The following is a 15,575-nucleotide window of genomic DNA, read 5'->3' on the forward strand; positions in this document are numbered from 1 at the left end:
CCTGATATATATCCGGGGTAAAAAAAAAAATCCACTATTTGTGGCGGGTTTTTCGGGACAACTTTGACTTTGCAGTAAAGCCTCCATATGAATTTGCGGTAAAACCTGCTGTGCCTAAAAGTCCCAGGTGAGGAACAAATAGCAGCGCTGCAGCATGGGGAGGGAGTGAGGATGGCTCTGAGTACCCGCTGGGAGCCCTTCAGTTACTCCTAGGGGTACCAGTATCCCATGTTGGCAACCTCTGGTGTAGTAGATAAACCTGGTTGGTTAACTTTCAGCAAATACTTTAGCTGGTTGGTTAACTTTCAGCAAATACTTTAGCTGAGCCTTATCTGTCTCAGCATACTTCATGGGCATCCAAGGGGAAATAACCCCATACAGTGGTCCCTCTACTTACGAAATTAATCCGTTCCGAATGCACATTTGTAAGTCGAAAAATTCGTAAGTCGAAAAGCGGTTTCCCATAGGAATGCATTGGGAACGGATTAATGCGTTCCGGAGCCTAGAAAAAAGACCCAGACCCCCAGTAAGGCTTGCAAACTGCACAGGAACATTTCTTTTCAAGAATAAACAGGCAGTAAACAGGCAGGCAAGTCAAGGAAACCGCATGTAAAATTTGTAAGTCGAGGAAACCCCATCTAAAAATTTGTAAGTCGAGGAAACCCCATCTAAAAATTTGTAAGTCGAAAAAACCGCATCTAAAACCGGATCTAAAACTGCCGTTTGTAACTCGAAAAATACTTATGTCGAGTAGTTTGTAAGTCGAGGGACCACTGTATATGTTACCTAAAAAGCTGATTGGAAGAAGGGCAGGATAAAAAGAACGAGCTTTGTTTGCATTAGGAACTCGAGGCAGCTTTAAATCTCTCCCTGCTGCAAGCCGTGAATGTCTGCGAGGACTACTTGTGTGCCCTGGGCAAAGGCTCCCCTCTTCTCTCCCTGAAGAAAACTGCTTCGTGCACGTGGGATTCACAAGTGCAGCAAAGGAGCCATTCAAAATGGCCTCCATGCCGTGACTGTCTGGCCTGCGCGGTTCCTCCGTCATGCTTTCTGGGCTGCTTTTCCTTCCAAAGCAGCACCAGGGCCAGCTGCCGCCTCCTCCATCTTCACCAAGTGACCACTCCCAAGTATCCCGGGGGTGTCCACATTTGGGCAGAAGGTTCTAGCACAGCGCATTGGATGAGAGGGGGAAGGGGCAGAGAGAGGAGGAGGCAGAGGCCGCGGTAGTGGTGTTGCTAGGGGATGGAGAGCTGTGGGTTGCCAAGGAACGGAAGACAAGCCTCTGAGCCGCAGATGTGACACTTGTCAGGAATACTGATGGTGAAACAGCTCGTAGGACAGCTGCGGCAACCTGTGGAGGTGGAAAGGTTGCTCGCTGCTCGTCTGGGAACTGTACAGCGCTGGAACTCTTTGGTGCCCTGAGAAAGGGGCGGATGCTTCCTGCTCTTGCTGCTAAATAAAGCCAAATCGTTTCCTTGCACAGTCAAGGCCTTCACTTTACCTGGAGAGAGGGTGGGGGAGGGAATCGGGGGAGCCCCTTTCACATTGGCCTAGTTCAGACATTATGCTGTACGAGTGTACAGGTGTCTGTACACTCATACACGTGTTCGTGTGAGTGACCGTACCTGGATTCATGCCCTTCAGATGCATGGTACAGAGAGGAAGTGTACTTCTGTACCTGTGTTCAGCATCACATGTGAATGACTGTATATCTGGGTACAGATCTGTACCTGTGTACACTGTACTCTCGTCATATGAGTGTTGAGCATTACATGCAAATGGGCCTGATATGTTCCACACGTGTCCAGTCTGACATGTACAGATCTGTATGCATGTAAAGTTATTCAGGCAATGAGTCTCTTCATGGGATCACAATAACCCGGGTTTGAGGCAGGCAAGCCTGGGTTAGCAGATCTTGTGAACCAGGGCACAGCCCTCAAATCCAGGCTTGTCAAAACAGGGTAACTCTGCAAATAACCCGGAGTCTTAACCTAGGTTAGAGCACAGCTGGGCCCCCAATACCTGGGATTCCCTGATTGTGTGTCTGTTTCCCGCTGTTTTCAGATTTGGGCAGACACCTCTCTGCTTTCCAGAGAGGGCTGCAGCTCCTGGGACTGTAAGCAGGCAGTGTGGCATTCTGCACAGCCCTCTGTATGACCCCTTGCCTGAAATGGCCTGGATGGGGCTTGACCCGCCCCTTCCCCCTTGTGGCCAATCCAAATGCGGCTGTGATGCCGTGACGTGCAGCATGGGGCGCCCCCCCCCCGCTGCCGATTCCTGTGCAGACTTCCATGCTTTGTGCTCACTGTTGCCGCGTCCCTGTGTGAACAGGGTGAGCATAGCCCAGCGGTGCCTCTGGCCCTGGGAATGGTTTTGCAGGCCCCAAGCCACCACCCTCTGATCGTGTGTGGCCTGAGGCTCATTCTGTTCAGCCCACGTGCTGCAGGACGCTTCCTAGTTGTGCCCTGCATTTTAGGGGGCCTGTGTCCAGGTTCACTTCTTAAATGAATGCACGGAGACGTACAACCGTCCGGGCTGGTTCTCATGAGTAAGATCAGGCTGGGAGGAGCTTCTAGCCAGGCCCCAGGCACACTCCTGAGAAACGCTCGTGTGCCGGCCAACATCGAGGCAGGAAGAGGGGAACGTGATCGTCCACGGTCTGGGTAGGATAGCGGTGGCCAACCCATACTGTGTAACTAGCCTTGTATCGAGGGGGGAGGGAAAGTGCACCCCCTGCCAGCCTACCCAGATAGAGGCCAGCACACAATTGCCTGCCCCTCCTCCTAGCTCTAAAATGGGGCAGCAGGGAAATGCCTAGCAAGCTAGAGGTTGCCGGTTCAAATCCCCGCTGGTATGTTTCCCAGACTATGGGAAACACCTCTCTCGGGCAGCAGCGATGTAGGAAGATGAGGAGAGGCCTCATCTCATACTGCATGGGAGATGGCAGTGGTAAGCAGGAATCGACACCGACTCCATGGCACACTTTCCTTTATCGCCTCGCTCAGTGTTTGAGACCCCAGGAACGTTTCCGGGGAGTATACATGACTCCCCAAACCTGGCTGAATGCTCCTTCCACTCAGCTGCTGGTCGTGAGGACAAGTCCAGTGTCTGAATAGGATTAGTTAGTTGCAAAGATAAGGAATTCGTATATCTGAGGAGCAAGTGGGTTCTTGCCCTGTAAGATTTCCGTTTGTCCTGTTCTGTTCTTGGACTTTTAACATTCAGTTGCAGAACAGCAAGTGAAGGTCTTTGTGGTATGGAGACAGCCATTATGACTGCCAATTTCACTGCTTCGGGAGCTGGTTTAAAAGTTGGCCACCCTGGGGAAAATAGAGGAGAGACCCTACACACGACCAGGCCGGAGGGGGCGGGGAGCTTGTTTAACTTACCTTCCCCCCAGATGGGCACTTGACTTTGCTAGGAGTGCAAACCAGACAAGGACCGCTCTGTGTGGAGCTCTGGAGGCCGGGACAAGGCGTCCCAGCTACTGGAGATCCCACAATGCACTGTGAGGCATGCGCTATGCATTGGGGGATTCCCCCAGGAGTCGGGCGTGCTAGGTGTCTATCTCTGTGTCCGCTGAGGCTAAGCATAGCCCCAGCAAACACATGATCCAGTAGCCCGTGTTAAGGGAGTACTTGCTCTCTTAACCTCGGCTAGCAGCCAGGCTATAAAGTGGGCTAGGCAGCGCTTCCACACCAGGATTGGGCCCAATCCTAGCGGTTCTCATGCGCAGTCTAACCTGCGTGAGAACAGCCTCAAAATATGGGTTGTTCAAACAGAAAGACCCCTTCCTTCCTTCCTTCCTTCCTTCCTTCCTTCCTTCCTTCCTTCCTTCCTTCCTTCCTTCGAATGCTGTGTGAGAAAGCATAGGTTGAAAAAGGTTGAGTTTGTTTGTTTGTTTTTAAATGTAGGATTTGAATTTTTCCCCCTACTGAAACATTTTTGCACATTTTTAAAGTGAACAGCCCTGATCTTTGTGACAGACTTGTCCTAAGCGAAAAGGCAGACAAGGGTGGGGAAGGTAAGCCCTGCCTGAAAAGCTGAACCGCAATTACCATTGCAAGTTAATGGATTTTGTGTCGTGAGAGGAACAGAACCTCAGCTATGAGAGAGCGAGCCAATACGTTGCGAGATTATTCATCCTAACAACAGCATGTGTACAATTCCCAGGATATATTGCCGGTGGGGAGGGTGGACGGGGAGGGGAAGCCAGGCAAATTAGCTTCTTCTTTAGTTGCCAAGGTTTGGGTTGCTTTGTTGTTGTTGTTGACAAAAACGCTGTGTCGTTTTCTGAGGATTCCTGCATGGCAGGCAGAAATTCCACCACTGCATCTTTCTTGCGGCATTTTCATGCCAGGCAAAGCAACATTTGTTTAAAGTTTCTGCCTCTTAAAAGTACAAAGGCTCTGTCAGGAGAAAATGTACCCTCTCTTTTAGAGTAGAGTACTCCTTTCTGTGCTCCTGTTTCCCTAGCCCACACTTCATACAAAACATTCAGTGTCCTTGATTAGTTCTTAAATTAGTGGATTAAAAAAAAAGCTCTGTGTATCTTTACATGCCTGAAGAAGGTGCAAAGGGTCTTGGACAGAGAACAAATGAGAGAAAAGCAGGCTTATTGTGGACAATGAACACCCAAAGCGCATTGTGAGCTGTATCCATCTCCTTTCTCCTTGTGGGAATTTCAGGAAGGCTTCTCTGCCAAACACACAAAACAGTTTTGATTGCAAAGCCCTTATGCTCTGAATTCCAAAGCAGTGGGCTTGGAATGGGTTTGTTGACACGCGTTTCAGAGTTCCCTTCAGAGACAAAACTCCAATTCCCAGGGTTCCATTGGGGAAAACTGGACTCTGAATGTGATTTTGAAGCCGTGTTCATGTTGGTGGTGTACCTCAGGCAGAATTGATGCCCTCTGTAGGCTGGAGACCATTCTGTTAATTCTCGGCTAGTGTTTTTTCCTTTTCTCTTGTCCTCTTCAGATGGCTGAGTACAAGCGAGCTATGTTCCAAGACGAGGAGGCACCGGACACTGCCGGAGATGGGAGCACCTCTCCAGATGGCATGGAGGTAGGAAGGATTGGGCGTCCCGGGGGCTCAGGACCAGCATGCACAATTTGTGTGGTGCACCCTCTTTCCAATCTCTCCCCCCCCCACCCGCCCCTAAGAGTTGCCCTGCTGCTGCTGCTGCTACTGCTTGGCAACATGGTGATGATGATATTAAATTCATAATAAAAGCCCTCTCTCCACTGCCAGCCTTTGTAATTACTTTGCAAAAGCTGGCTGCGGAGTCTGAATGGAGAGAGAGGGAGATGAGCAAACAGGCTGATTCCAGCGGGAAGGGAAGGGAAGGGTTCTAAAGAGCTTGCACAAAGGTCAGGGAAGACAGCTCTGCTGCAAACCCCCCACTGCCCTCCAAAATCACCAAGAGCACCGGTGGTTTATGATTATGGCTTTAATCCTCAGGGGAAGCTGGGGAGATTTGTTTTTTGGGACAAATTTAATACTCTCAGCTACAAAGATCTTCTTTCTGATGATATGGTACTTACATATGAAATAATTAAAGATCAAACAGAAAGCATAAACCCCACTTATGGTGTTTATTCTTTCTGAAGGAAAGACCCTAAGAACACAATTTTAAAAAAACAACACACACACAACCCGGAAAATGATGGTTGGTTTTTGGTTTTTTAAAAAAATCTCTATTGAAAAAATTGGTCAGTGGCACTTGAATCTTAAATTCGAACCAGATGAAGTCAAGGTCTTTTTAGGGAAGCAGACCCAGGATGTCCAAAAAAGGTGTTCACTTTGAGATATGGGCTAATGCTAACTGAACAAAGAGGCATCTTTTTAAAGTGGCGATTGTCTTTATTGACCGGGGTGAGGGTGGGGGGAAGCAACTGGCCCTATCCATCCCCAGCACAGCATCCCTCCAGTGGCTGTTGCTGGTGTCTCTCTTATGTTTCTTTCTTTAGATTGTGAGCCCTTTGGGGACAGGAAACCATTTCATTCATTTGTTTGTTTGTTTGTTTGTTGTTTGTTTTTTTGTTTGTTTATATCTATGTAAACCGTTGGGGAACATTTGTTGAAAAGCGGTGTGTGTGTGTGTGTGTGTGTGTGTGTGTGTGTGTGTGTGTGTATTTGTCGTATTCGTAATTATGGAAGACTGCTCTTTACATGAGCAATTAAGAAAATGGAGGACAAGTCTTTGACGGGCTATTAGCCATGGTAACTGAACAGACACTCCATGTTCAAGAGCAGTGTATCTGATTAGAAGATTCTGAGGACAGACTAGGAAGTGGCTACCACTACCCTGTGAGCTTCCCAGGGCTTTGTGTCCAGCCACTGTTAGTGGTCCAGACAGAGCTTTGGAATGATCGAAGCAAGGCAGTCCTTACATTCTCTTCCTTGCATGTCCCAGTCTGAATCCTGGAACTGAGGAAAGGTTCCTGGAGCTAAGCCCTAAGAATACTTGAAGCTGCCTTATTGTCAGGCCCTGGGTCCATCAAGCTCAGGATGGTCTACGCTGACTGGCAGCAGTTCTCCAGAGTTTCAGGCAGGAGCCTTTCCCAGCCCTACCTGGAGATGCTGCCAGGGATTGAACTTGGGGCCTTCTGCAAGCATGCAAAGCCTGCACTTTCCCACTAAGTTACAGCATCTCCCTCGATGGCCCACCCATATTAGGTTTCTTCCAGGTTTCATGAGCAGTCCCTCAGTGTGTCTGACCCTGCGTACACTAGCACCATTCCCACATGCATGGGTAGCATGACCTCCACCGAGGAGGAGGGAGCTCGGTTGGTGATAGTGGCCTGATTGTGACATCACCAATCCAAATCTCCAGCTGACTGGGCACTGAAAGTGACAGCTCTCTTCTATTTAGCAGGGGGAGAGCAATTCCTCCTGCCCATATCCCTCCCAGCATAACATCTCTGCAGTGGTTGTTGCCGGAATCGCCCTTGAATCTTTTAATACTGTGAGCCCCTTTGGGATGGGGAACCAGTTTCCCAGTTTCCCATTTCTCTGCTATTGTATTTAAACTGTGTTGTGATTTGTTGAAAAGCAGTCTAACATAGTAAGTACATCCCCCGCAAATCATGGTTTCGAGGTAGGACATACGCCAGCGGTGGCCAACATTTCTTTCCCGTTCTTCCAACAAGAAGCCCAGAGTGGCATACATGCTTGTGTTTATCCTCACAACAACCCTATGAGCTAGGTTAGGCTGAGAGAGAAGTGACTGGCCTAGGGTCAACCAGTGAGTTTCACAGATGAATGGGGACTTGAATATAGGTCTCTCCAGTCCTAGTCCAACACTCTAACCACTAGACCACGCTCCCAGCTGCGGCTGCAGATGATGGGAGTTGTGGTCCAACAACTAGAGAGCCCCGGGTTAGCCAACCCTGGCATAGGCTGTGACCTCTCTCTTCTCCCTACCGCTCCTAGTGGGCATATTCCAACACCACTTCTTGTTTTTCTCTAACCACAGTTGGTCAGCATTATGGTTAGCTTCCAAACCATGATTTGAAACCGGGGAAGAAAATGAGTTTCCAAACCATGGTTCAGAGGCAGTACTAACCATGACTTCCAAGTCTGGACATTGTGTCAAACTATGGTTAGAGGAAATAAGGCGAGGAAGACGAACCCGCATGTGTGGGGAAGGAGGAGGGGGAGACGTTTCAGCCTGCAACCTATTTTTGGAGAATTTATTTCTTTTCACATTTATATCGTGCTCTTCTCCAAGGAGCCAGAGCAGTATACATGGTTTATCCACAAAAACCCTGTGAGGTAGGGTAGACTGAGAGATAAGTGGCTGTCCCAGAGTCACCCAGTGAGTCTGATGGCTGAATGAGGATTTGAACTCGGGTCTGCCCAGTTCTAGTCCAACACTCTAACCACTAAACCATCACTACATTGGCATCTCAGGCCCTGTTCATAGCCCCATCACTAATGGAGTTCTGGTTGGCAGGAACTAAAGACAGGGCCTTTGGGGTTGTGGTCCCTCTCGGCTTTGGAACGTCCTCTTGGAAGAGCTTCGCCATGTTCCCTCCCTCAGTGTTTTAAAAAAGCAATTAAAGACACATCTTTTAAGAGAGGCTTTTATATGGTTTAAAGGTAAAGTGTGCCGTCGAGTCAGTGTCGACTCCTGGCGCCCACAGAGCCCTGTGGTTATTTTTGGTAGAATACAGGAGGGGTTGACCATTGCCTCCTCCTGCGCAGTATGAGATGATACCTTTCAGCACCTTCCTATATCGCTGCTGCCCAATATAGGTACCAGCAGGGATTTGAACCGGCAACCTCATGCTTACTAGGCAAGTCATTTCACGCTGCGCCATTAGGTGGCTTTTACCTGCTGCTGATATCTGGTAGGTTTTTTAGTACTTCGTTTTTAGCCCTCTACTAACTTTTAATTTGAAACTTTTAGAATTCGTAACTTTGAAATGTGGTTTTAGCTTGGCCTTTTCACTTGTTTAATTTTATCAGTTTCTTATTGTTTTATATTGTATCTATTTTATTAATGTTGTGAGACTCTATGACCAGTAGGATGCTGGAGAGGCGCGGTATAAATGTTCAATAAATAAAATAAATAAAATACTGGATTGGCTCTAATGGTGCCTGAACTGGGCCAATACGTTCTGGAGGTTTTGTGCACTGTGGCCCACACAACACATGTTGTGTTCAACTCCTGTACAGCACAGCTCATGTGCAATCCTACACTTAGAAAATTAACATGTTAAGTGAAAAGGCTAGGCTAAAGCTCTTTTCCCTTGAGGTTCTTGCTTTCTATGTGCAGGGAGTTGAAAAAGAAAGAAAATATGGGAAGATGATTCAGTCGGGCAGTTCTCCTACTTACATTCTGAAGAAGTACAGTCCAGACCTAGTCCAGATCTGTTGTCTGTAGCATTTTAATTAATTTATTTATTTTGGTACAACTTGCTTCACTTCCAGTCCAGGGCTACTTGGCGTAAATGGGGGAAAGTACTGTGCAGACAGGCAAAAGGCCATCGGGGCTGAGGATGATGGGAGTTGTAGTCCGACAACATCCAGGAACCAAGGTTGAAAACTCCTGGGCTAGCAGATTGCATCTGTTAAAACCCAGTCTGTGTCTCTCCAGCCCGAAGGACTGCAGTTGAAGCCTGCCCGAGGTCTTCTCTGTTGCAGGGATGATGTGTTCCCTTCAAGGACAGGCAAGACTGTTCAGAGAATCTCTGGTTTCCTCCCAAGGCCAGCAGATCTGGTCAGCTGAAAGTCTGCAAAGCAGCAAGCAGTGAGGGTACAGCATGACAGGATAGACGACAGCAATGCAGAGGGATAAGGGTTTGCATGAGAATCTAAGAAGCTGCCTTATTTCAAATGAGACCCTTGATCCCTTCCTTCCAGTCTTTTCTCCTCTGATTGATAATGGCTCTCCAGCCATATCCCCAGTAACAGGGATTCCCCGATGTTTGATTGTTTGTTTATCTTAATTAATTAATTAATTAATTAATTAATATACTGCCTAGTAAAAAAATCTCCAGGCGGTGTACAGAATTAAAACATAAAATATAACAGATTTATAATCCATCAGATAAAAATTAGATAAAAACATGTTAAAAACACATTAAAATTAAAATAATATTTGTATACTGCCTGATACGTACATCTCTAGGCGGTGGACAATGTTGATGACTACAACTTCTATCATCCCTAGCTACAGTGGCCTTTGGCTGGGGATGATGGGAGTCATAGTCAACAACATCTGACAATCCCTGTTACAGGGAGCACTGCTGTCCAGGCTTTCAGGCAGGGGTCGCTGCTAAGCCCATGCCTGAAATCCTCAGCACCCTTCCACCTTTCCAGACCCAGGACCCATCTTTACTTTCCCTCTTTAATATGGGGCCAGTTTTATTTTCTTAATCTTGCATATTTTGCACATAGTAGACACCTTTTTTGGAGGGGGTATAGCCCATGTGCACCCAGCATGGCAACTGGGGGTTGATGGTGGCAGCACACATAGGAAAGTTGTGGTGTTGTGGTGCCATAGGTGTCTGTATCCATGGTAGTGTCAGCTGCTAATTGATAGGGCCTGGGATAGCTCACGGTCTGGGGCACAAGCATCAGCAAGGCATGCCTATGGGTCAGTCAGCAGATCTGCCCAGGGCAGAGATTTAGAAGCCTCCCCTCCACTATAGAAAGAAATCTCAGTAACCCTGTTCACACGTTACGTTCAACACTCATACAATCTGTCTACAGTGTTGTTCAGAGATGCAGATCTGTACTCAGTGATCCACACGTATAGGTGTAGCATCCAAATACAGGTGCATCCCAATACAGGTGCAGCAATATACTTCCTATCTGTACCCTGCATCTGAGGGGGCCTGTTCACATTTTAAAAGAACACAGGTACAGCCATTCACACAAAAACACATACCTGTGTTCAGACATCCAAGTGCAGGTACAACATAATGTCTGAAGGGGGCTACCATTTCTAACAACGCAACACCCCAGGGATTCGCCCCATCATCTCACCGCTTCCTGCTCTCTCGTTTCTTCCCCTCCCTGGCTCTCCTTTTGCTTCCAAGGTGGGCTTCAGGAAAGGCGGTGCCCCCCTGCTGAGTCGCCTGGGCTCCCGAATCCAGTTGAAACTGGTGCTCTGTGCCATCTCGCTTTTCGTGGTGCTGCTTCTCTTGAGTTCGGTCATTTCCATGGGCATCCAGTACAGTAGAGGTAGGTGAGCGTGGTGGCCCCCGAGGGCCTGGCAATCTTGCACAGGCCTCCTCGTTTCAGCTGCGCGACAGGTAGGGCCTCAGTGGGAGCAGGATGCCTAAAGCCCTATTCACACATTACGTTCAATGCATGAACAATCTGTGTACAGTGTAGACATGAACAGATCTGTATGCATGTACACGTATTCAAATATTATATACAGAACAGGTGGACCTCATTATCCGCGGGGGTTCCCTTCCCACTGATTTCGCGGAGCCGCGGATAGCGAGGCATTGAGGCAATGGGGATTGGGGGGTTAGGTTCCTGCAGGACAAAAAACGCGAAAAAACTGCTCAAAACAGCAGAAACGAGAGAAATAATGTGCCATACTGTGCTCTGCAGGTCTCCAGCTGTCCAGTGAAGCCCTCCCAAACTCCTAATAGAAAAATCACAATTAATATATATATTTAAAATAGAAGAGCTAAAATGGCTCCTTTAAGCAAAATGGTGGCCGGAAATGATCTCAGAGGTCACCTAGGAACTGTGGATACACGGTTTTTAACCGTTTTTTGTACCACGTATACTGAGGTTGGGTGTCAATTGCCCAACTGCGGATACACAAAGCCTATACACTTCCTATCTGTAGCCTGCAGTTCAGGGAACCTATATCCAGGTTGACTTTTAAAACGAACGCAGGTACAGTCATTCACACCGCAACATGTACATGCAAATAGACACCTGAATGCATATACAATGTAATGTCAGAATAGGGCTTAACTCTGCTCATAGAGGAAGTGCCCGCGGTGAAGGGATGGAGAGAGAACCGCAAGACTATTTCCTGTACATCAGAGGATGCTAATCTTTCTGCATTCAGGAATCTTTCCAACAGCAGTTGGCCTTCTCAGGAACTCCTATGCCTCTGTTTCAGAATTGCTGCCTGCTGCTGAGCCACCCAGTGCTCAGGCGTGCTCTTTTTGGTTTGTTTGTTTGTTTGTTTGTTTGTTTGTTTGTTTGTTTGATTTATATACCGCCCTTCCAAAATGGCTCAGGGCGGTTTACAATTACAATTTAGAACCTGCTTTTCCTCTGAGGAGCTCAGAGTGGTGTACATGCTCATTTTTATCCTCACAACAACCTTGTGAGGTAAGTTAGGCTGAGAGATACATGACTGGCCCAGAGTCACCCAGTAAGTTTCAGGGTTGAATGGGGATTCGAACTCGGGTCTTCCTGGTCCTAGTCCAACACTCTAACCACTATGGCATCCTGAAAGTGGTGGATTGGGAGTGGGGGAATGCCACTTTTGAATGTTCCCTCCTGCACAAACCTCCCTGCAACCAAAACAACTAGCACAGAAGGGGAAAACATTCTATCCTCGTCTTTTTGTGCTGTGGAAGCCCTGACTGTGTATGTGTTTGTGTGTCCCTGCCAGATCCCTCGCACACCACCTGCCTGACTGAAGCTTGCATCATCGTGGCTAGCAAAGTCCTAGAGGCTCTGGACCGAGAGACCCACCCCTGTGACGATTTTTACCAGTACGCTTGCGGGGGCTGGATCAAGCGGAACCCACTGCCAGATGGCCGTTCCAAGTGGAGTACCTTCAACAGCATCTGGGATCAAAACCAGGCCATCATGAAACACCTTCTAGGTGAGGAGATGTTTCCGCTTAGAGCGTCAGGCTGCAGGTAGGCAGGTTCCAGGACCTTGGAGGGGCGGGAATTGTCTGTCTGTCCCAGTGGATCAGAAACAACCTGTTGCTCAGATTGCGGTTTGGGTTTTTGTAGAGTCTGGTCGGGGTGATCTTTTCAAGAGGCAAGATGGTGGCCTCAGGCGGCAGATTATTGGGGTGCCAGTAGGGTGGCAAATTGCTCCCCCGCGAGGCATTGGAGCAGCTCTTCCAGACCCTTTTTATCCTTGCAAATGCTGTAAGCGGTGCCTCTCCTGAGACTCCTTGCAAAGCTTGCAAGATGCACGAGGAGAGAAGAGGAGGCTGCTGGCCACCTTCCCTGCCCCCTGTGCCACTTCCAAAGCTGTCAAAGCTCAGTTCTGAAAGGGGGCTGGCCGCATCTGGGGCATGGGGCAGAGGGGCAGGGCAGCATTTGGCACCTCCCCTTAGGTGCTGAAATAGTCTTTGTTGTCCCTAGGACTGGTGCAGCAGGACAGCTAAGAGGTGTGGCCAATCTCAGGCTCTCCCACTGCTGCTAGACTACAACTCCCATAATCCCCGGCCACAGGGATGATGGGAGTTGTAGTCCGGCCGCAGCTGGAGAGCCTGAGATTGGCCAGCCCTGATTCTTTGGGTAGATTAGTATGGCAGCCCAGATGGCCACCCTGCCAGGCTTGCCGTGGAAGGAGAAGGCTGACGCTGCAGGAGATCAGGCACTGAAGCCTGAAATGAAATGAACTTTGAACATAGGAAGCTGTCTTATCTACTGAGTCAGACCCTTGGTCCATCTCGCTCAGTATTGTCTGCACTGACTGGCAGTGGCTTCCCACGATTTCAGGCTGAGGTCTGTCCCAGTTTTGTTTGTTTGTCAGATTGGTACCCAGTGTAGCAAAACAACCTTTAACAACTGTGTGACACAAAGAGATCTAATCTCTGAGCCTTTTCTCGAGCAGTGCCTCAAAGGAACATAGGGAGCTGCCATTCACCGAGTCAGACCCGTGGTCCATCTAGCTCAGTACATAGGAACAGAGGAACATGGGAAGCTACTATCTACTGAGTCAGACCATCGGTCCCTCTAGCTCAGTATTGTCTACACAGACTGGCAGCGGCTTCTCCAGGGTTGCAGGCAGGAATCTCTCTCAGCCCTGTCTTGGAGATGCTGCCAGGGAGGGAACTTGGAACCTTCTGCTCTTCCCAGAGCGGCTCCATCCCCTGAGGGGAAGATCTTACAGTGCTCACACATCAAGTCTCCCTTTCATATGCAACCAGGGCAGACCCTGCTTAGCTAAGGGGACAAGTCATGCTTGCTACCACCAGACCAGTACTCCTTCTGCAGTACTATCTACTTTGGTAGTGGTTCTCCAAGGTTTCAGGCCGACATCTTTCCCAGCCCTACCTGGAGATGCTGCCAAGGACTGAACCTGGGACCTTCTGCATGCCAAGCAGATGCTCTACCCCTGGACCCCAGTCCATCCGCATCCCCACAGGTGGCATCCTACCTGAGAGTTTCCCCTTATATTCTTAATTTTTGCAGGACGGTACAACAGACAACAAATTATAAAAACCTCAACGTAAGAGCAGTGAGGGAAGACTCGTCCCACTTCCCTTAGCCGCCTCCTAATTTGGTCCCCGGAGAGGTTTATTTAATTGACCTGAAGTTAATTGTGCCAAGAGCCAGGAAGCTGGCGAGAAGAGCAGCTGTGCTGGGATCCTGGGGCTGCTCTGCAGGGCTGCTCCCTCACGGGCTGTGTGCTTCCTTCGCCAGAGAACGCCACTTTCAACTCCAGCAGTGAGGCTGAGCGGAAGACCCAGCGCTATTACCTGTCTTGCTTGAAGGAGCAGAGGATTGAGGAGCTGGGCTCCCAGCCGCTCATGGATCTCATTGAGAAGGTGAGCTGGGCCGCTAAGGGGGCATGTTAGGCTTGGCCAGTTCTCCACTCTCACCACTGTGCTGTGCTGAACGTGCCCTTTGTACAGCGTCTCCCAGCACTGGGTCCCCAGACGCTGTTGGACGACAGTAATAGTAAACAGATCTTCTGTTTTTCTTGGGCATGATGCCATTTTGGAATTACTGATCTGATTCATGAGTGCTAAAAATCTGTTGAGAACAAGAACAGTTAATATACGCTGATATTCAGAATTTCTTCTAAAAATAAACCTCCCCCGAGCATATTCCAGTGTGAAAAGCAGTGCATTTAGCTAATTTAAGTGGCAGGATTGTTCATGCAAATTTTGGTATCTGTAGGTAATTGGGGAGTATGATGTTCAAAATTTCTTTTTTAAAAAAACCAAAACATATATTTAAATTTTCACCAAGCACATGCTGGGTTAAAAAGTGGTGCATTCCGCTAATTTCAGTGGCAGGATAGTGTATGATAAATTTGCTATCTGTAGGTCATGGGAAGTATGTCTTAATTTTGCACAATCAAACGATTTCTTCAAAATATATAATAGATATAGAAAGATAGATTGATAGATTGAATGCAGTAGGGATGTGCAGAACGTTCGGAGGCTGGAATGTTCCACCTTGAAATGAGTTATTTCGAGTGTTCCAAGCTCGGAACAGAACATCCCTAAAAGGGCAGGGGGGCTGTTCCGAGCTTGGAATGGAATGACCCGTTCCGAGGTGGAATGTTCCGACCCCATTCCGAGTGCCATTTTGTAATCCAAAATGGCACTCAGAATAGGGTCGTTCTGTTGAAACAACTGGCTTGATCGGTTGTTCCAACAGAACGTTTTGCACTTGGAATGGAATGAAAAATGTCGTTTTGTGCACACCCCTAGTATGCAGCATGCAATTTGAAGTTTGATATCATAATCAGCATCCTAGACAACTCTGCTTCCTTTAATAGTAACAAGAACAAGACCAACTATTTGTTAGCTGCCCTATAACAATTATTCTCTGGGCAGTTCACAAAGTAAAACAGTAAAACAAATACAACATACAGTTTAAAAGCACATTAAAACAAAAGAACGCGACAATAAAATACAAAAGCTTTAAAAATGTTTTTTAAAGGCCTGGGTGATCCTCACCTGGAGTCTAAAAGGAACAAAATGGTGCCAGATGAACCTCATGGGGGTGCTATTCCATAACTGGAGTGCCACCGCTGAAAAGGCCCTCTCCCTGGTGGCCACCTGCCCCTCCTCGTTTGAGCAAGGTATACAGAGCAGGTCCTCTTTAAAACAGTCCCAGGTTTCTAGCCCTTAAGGTCCAAAGGGAGACTCAAAAGTACAGT

The 15,575-nt window shown here is 48.1% G+C and overlaps 1 protein-coding gene across 5 annotated transcripts in view; it reads left to right on the forward strand.

The window, feature by feature from the left end:
* The window catches only part of ECE2 (endothelin converting enzyme 2), a 67,369-nt gene that overhangs the window by 19,901 nt on the left and 31,893 nt on the right, over window positions 1–15,575 (forward strand). For 3 of the 5 annotated variants that reach the window (XM_053305489.1, XM_053305488.1, XM_053305485.1), the window contains exons 2-5: window positions 4,980–5,066; window positions 10,553–10,697; window positions 12,106–12,321; window positions 14,105–14,229. In XM_053305489.1, coding sequence (XP_053161464.1) covers window positions 4,980–5,066; window positions 10,553–10,697; window positions 12,106–12,321; window positions 14,105–14,229 — 573 coding nt within the window. Of the gene's footprint in view, window positions 1–2,925; window positions 2,950–4,779; window positions 5,067–10,552; window positions 10,698–12,105; window positions 12,322–14,104; window positions 14,230–15,575 lie in introns of those variants that run through there. The other 2 variants (XM_053305486.1, XM_053305490.1) reach the window with 2 other exon arrangements.

Source organism: Hemicordylus capensis, chromosome 3 (genome assembly GCF_027244095.1).
Source record: "Hemicordylus capensis ecotype Gifberg chromosome 3, rHemCap1.1.pri, whole genome shotgun sequence".
Classification (NCBI taxonomy): Eukaryota; Metazoa; Chordata; class Lepidosauria; order Squamata; family Cordylidae; genus Hemicordylus; species Hemicordylus capensis.